General features: G+C 38.7%; 1 protein-coding gene across 1 annotated transcript; it reads left to right on the top strand.

The window, feature by feature from the left end:
• Window positions 1-743: 743 nt before the first annotated feature.
• IZUMO3 (IZUMO family member 3) lies at window positions 744-3,767 on the top strand. Its single transcript, XM_061425129.1, has 7 exons — window positions 744-1,205; window positions 1,342-1,416; window positions 1,565-1,654; window positions 1,871-1,888; window positions 2,323-2,403; window positions 2,812-2,902; window positions 3,212-3,767. The coding sequence occupies exons 1-7, from the start codon at window positions 974-976 to the stop codon at window positions 3,345-3,347; spliced, it is 723 nt and encodes a 240-aa protein (XP_061281113.1). The 5' UTR covers window positions 744-973; the 3' UTR covers window positions 3,348-3,767.
• Window positions 3,768-4,832: the final 1,065 nt, after the last annotated feature.

Here is a 4,832-nt window from a genome sequence, read left to right on the forward strand (position 1 = left end):
TAACTAGTCTGGGAAGTCTGCAAAGCAACATTAATTTCTTCATATAAGAAAGAAAATTCTTATTCAAAAAGCTTTAAACCAAAGGAAAAACATGTTTATTAGGTCATTTTCCATGGCAGTGGCTGGAAAACACAGCCCATGGTAATTGTGGTTGTATTCTTATAAGTTACATGCTTTATCACGAGCACATTCAAAAGGTGCCTGTTTAAAGGACCATGAATTTTATTGGAGTCTCACTTATCACCATGTATTCCTCAACTGACGTTCCTAGTCTTCTGGTTCCAGGTTCTCTAAAAGAATAGCAATATCTAAATAGGTTATATAGCGAGTCTGGAGAAATATTCCTGCTGACAAATGTAGTCTAAATTTCTGAGATTTTCAATTGTATCAAAACCATTAGTATCTATGATAATTATATGTAGACTCCCATTTCATTTTTCAACAATACTGCTACCATAAAGGATTGGGGCCCTAAGCACATCAATATTCTGGGTTTTCTTACCTCTTCTATTAAAGCAGAGCTTGGGTTAAACAAACTAAGGTCCTAAGATATCTCTTTCAACATCCACTGATATGATACTACTTAAATGATCAGGAGGGGTGTGGGCATTTACTAAGAATACAAATAAGAGAAAGGGTTAACGACTGTTTTCTGAGCTGTCTCCCTGCACAGAACTCTGCTTGTGTGAGCTCAAGACTTCTCTCTCTCATTCTGGGTTCCACACTCAGAACTCAGGTATCTACTCCCCAGCTGGTAGTTCCCTCTCTCTGGAATGAAGGACAAAAGTCAGAAACCAACCAAAGATCCTTAGAAAAATGAGATTGCCTAGCAGTGGGATGGAAACAGAGGGAAAGGTGGGGTCAGACTACCCAAGACAAGGCTCTCACTGCTGGAGTTTTGAAGGAAGGGGAGCTAGGTGAACCAGTTGCCAGGACAACCTGCTGTTGGGGCAAGGGCAGTCGGGGCAAGGATATGGGAGACCTGCGGCTGCTCCTGCTCCTGCCCCTGTCCCTGGCAGCCTTCCATGGGGTCAAAGGCTGTTTGGAATGTGATCCCAAATTCATCGAGGAAGTTAAATCCTTGCTTGGAAAGCTGGTACCCCCAGAAGTCCCTGGCCGAACTCATATGCTTGAACGGCAGATGAAGGAGATGATCCGTTTAAGCTTCAAGGTCTCCCACAGGGACAAGATGCTTCGGGTGTTGGGTGAGGGAAGCCTAAGCCCCTAAGAATTTTGGGAGCTAAAGGGAGAAGGGAGGTAGGGAAGAGAGTACCTGGGGCCACATAATTTGCTCTGTAAATGTAATTAACCCCCACATGTTCCTTTACCTCTCCTCTCTAGCTGTTCAAAAGGTTGTCGATTTGAGAACATGGCTGAAGATCGAACTTGATAAACTGAGCAAGGAAAAATGGAAAGGTGAGGTACTGTTTCAATGTTAAAAGAATGTGTTGCCCAAGCAAGTTTGAGAACAATTCACTGGGGGAAACAAGGCAAAACAATTAGGATTAAATTATGAAGGGAAAGGCCACCTCTTTTTTCTGATGTCCATTCCACCCCTTTTCAGGTGTCTTTATCCTTCAAGGCAGGCTTCTCGATATCCGCAAAAACTTGGACTCCAAACTGGAAAAACTATTAAAGAAATTCTCTGAAGTTGGTAATATCAGATGTATATCTAACACCACTGAAATTATGTGAAAGGAATAGGAAATGAGGGGTGAAAGGAGGAATAGGGATTCATATTAAAATAATCCAGAATGGGTGGAGGGGTAGCTGGAAGGTAATGGGTAACCAAATAAATACAACTTGAGTATAAATATGACACACTTTAAGTTGATCCTAAGCTCATTAGATCTTTCTGATTCTCTTTTAGCTTGTTCTGAAGATTGTGGTAAGTACAGTATATATAGTGCCTGGAGGTTTCAGAGCATATTTTCCCGTCTCCTTTATCTCCTCTACTTGTCACACTGAGAACATAATTCCTAAAGCTCTCAGCTACAAGGGGGAATGTCAACGATCTGTGACAACAAAATCTAGCTTACGAAATCTCAATCACTCCATATAATTTGACGTGCTCAGAGGCCTTCTATACCAGAGTTTTTAATCCATAGCCCCAAAATAAGCTGAGGCATCATTTTCCCACTTCTTCCCAGAGATTGGGCTTAAAGTTTTGATCAATCTCTAAAATTGAGGGCTAGGGGAAGAAGAAAGTTACAACAATGTAACCAGTGGAAATGCCCAAGATCTAATTCATACTGGTGTCTAAGCTAAGGAAACTCCATGCTGTGGCCCCCTTCCAACTATCTTCCTTCTTCTCTCCATCAGTCGTGACTGAAGGTCCTATCCTGGATTGTTGGACATGTCTTCGCATCACCTCTCGATGTTTCAGAGGAGAATATTGTGAAGGTAACAAAGATTGTTGTGTAGTACTTTGAAAGGCCAGGGATCAAGGAGTTTCTCATTGATCTAGTCAACAAATAGTTGTTGATCATTTTCTATGTAGGCCATGCTAATGCTACAAATAAGAGCTAAGATGCTGGACAAATTTTGTGCCAGAATGAATTATTGGGCACTAGGTAACTGAAGAGCTTAGAAATGAAAAAGTGTACTAAAGGTAGAGAAATTAGGCTGGGGGTAGTAGGGGAAAATGTTTTGTAGAGCCTAGGAGTCTAAGAAAGAGCAGAATAACCAGGGAACAAGATATAAATGGTGAACAGAGCAATTTTTAAGGTTAAAAATTGAGAGGTTTATGGATAAAGCTCTCAAGTTACTAATTTTCCCCTCCAGCTCATGTTTTCCCCTTTTTTCCTCCAGAGGATGATCCAAAGAAGGCTGAGAGTCGAGAAATTGGACTATTTCTGATATTATTAGCAGAAGGTGTAATATTGGGAGGTGTTTTGCTACTGTGAGTTTTCCTGCTTTCAAACACACACTGGGTCAAGCATTTCTTTGGCAAAGAGACTGCCCAATCTTCCCCCTTCTTCCAATGGAAATAAGGGGAAAGAAGTCATCTCAAACTTTGGGATATCTTACTAATAGTATGAAACATAAAAGTTTGATGGGATAAAAGTTGGAACATAGGAAATGGAGGAAATGTGATAAAGTATGATAAAAATGCTTGTAGAGGAATTCAAAAAAGGAAGAAAAAGATAGTTACAATTTTTTAAAGAACTGGGCTACTAATATTTAATTTGGGATTATCTTATTTCTCTAGATTCCATTTTTGCATCTCTCACCAGAGGAAAATGAAGGCAATACGAAGGTCATTAAAGACATACTTGGAGAAGAAACTTGAAGAATTAATGGGGATAAAGGATGAGAAGGAGAAAGATTTCAGAGGCAGAGAATAAATACATAGACACAGGCAGGAGGTCTTTCATAATTCTCTTATGTGTTGACTCCGAGTAGAAAATCAGGAATTAAGCTCTTTTGCAGTCATAAAGTCAAAGTATTCTAAAACTGAACTTAGTTTCTCTGGTAAAGATCCTTTCCGATATCCTGAGGGCAACGCAAGCAAACATTTTACTGGAAGTTGGACAGAAAGCAATGCTGGTATGTAGCAACACACATGAAAGATGATACCCTGCATAATAACAAAGAGCGGATGGTAATCTAAGATTCCACAGAAAAGGTAATAAAGACGTGCTTTTATTTCTCAGTCTATCAGTCTAAGCATCCAAACAATGGACTTAATGTGTGTAACTATTACCAACAAAATTTTAAGTATGGTTTTGGTTCTTTTGTTTAAAAAAAGGCAAAAAAAAAAAGAAGTGGAATCAATTTTCTGATAGTGTAGACTCCATTTAGGATAATGATGAAATAGATGAAAAATTTATGCTTGCAGAACAGAACTTGTCATTTTTCTAAACTTGTTTTTTTCTATGATGTCAACCCATGTTCAACTTACTATAAATAAAGTTCTTTGTAATCACATTTTTAAAAAGAATGTATGGTTGGTAACTCTCATTAATGTCTTTAATCAAGATCACTTTCAAATGTCTAGGGCTGTTTTATTTCCATCTTTCATTTAGTAACTGTTTCCATATTTATCAGTAGGTTCAATGCAGGAAATTTTCTTTGACATTACATAGCATTTAATCTTCATCATGATATCACACACACACACACACAAGTCCAAAATATGGGTTCTGAGTTGAGATTTGTCCCAATCATTTTCCATAAATCTATGTTCTATGATTGAGTTGGGTATTGTCTTAGTCTAGCTGTTCTTATTAAACACTTCTAATGTGTATATTAAATCTTAATTAGTGTTTTACATCTACTATCAAACTGAACTCTCACAATAATCTTTTGAGTAATATTGTTATTGACCTCAGCACTATGAATGAGGAAACAGGAAAATATCTAACTCAAGGTCCCACAACAAGTAATTTAGGCTATGACAAACTCCCCTGGTGGCTAACCTTACTCATACCATCTGATTGAAACTGAAATCTATAATCATGGAGATAAATGGAAAGATGGTAAGTGTGGGTTTACTGTCAACATATTCTTGATTATAGACAGTGGTGGCAAAACCTGGAATAAAACTGCTGCTGCAAAAAAAAAAAAAAAAACTGCTGCTGCTGCTGCTGCTAAGTCATTTCAGTCATGTCCGACTCTGTGCGATCCCATGGACGTCAGCCCACCAGGCTCCCCATCCCTGGGATTCTCCAGGCAAGAACACTGGAGTGGGTTGCCGATTCCTTCTCCAATGCATGAAACTGAAAAGTGAAAGCGAAGTTGCTCAGTCATATCAGAATAAAACTGAGGCCTGGCTAACTCTAAAACACATGAACTTTCCACTCTATTTTGTTTTGTTCTATTCTGGAAGC

The sequence above is a fragment of the Bos javanicus genome, chromosome 8 (genome assembly GCF_032452875.1).
Source record: "Bos javanicus breed banteng chromosome 8, ARS-OSU_banteng_1.0, whole genome shotgun sequence".
Lineage (NCBI taxonomy): Eukaryota > Metazoa > Chordata > Mammalia > Artiodactyla > Bovidae > Bos > Bos javanicus.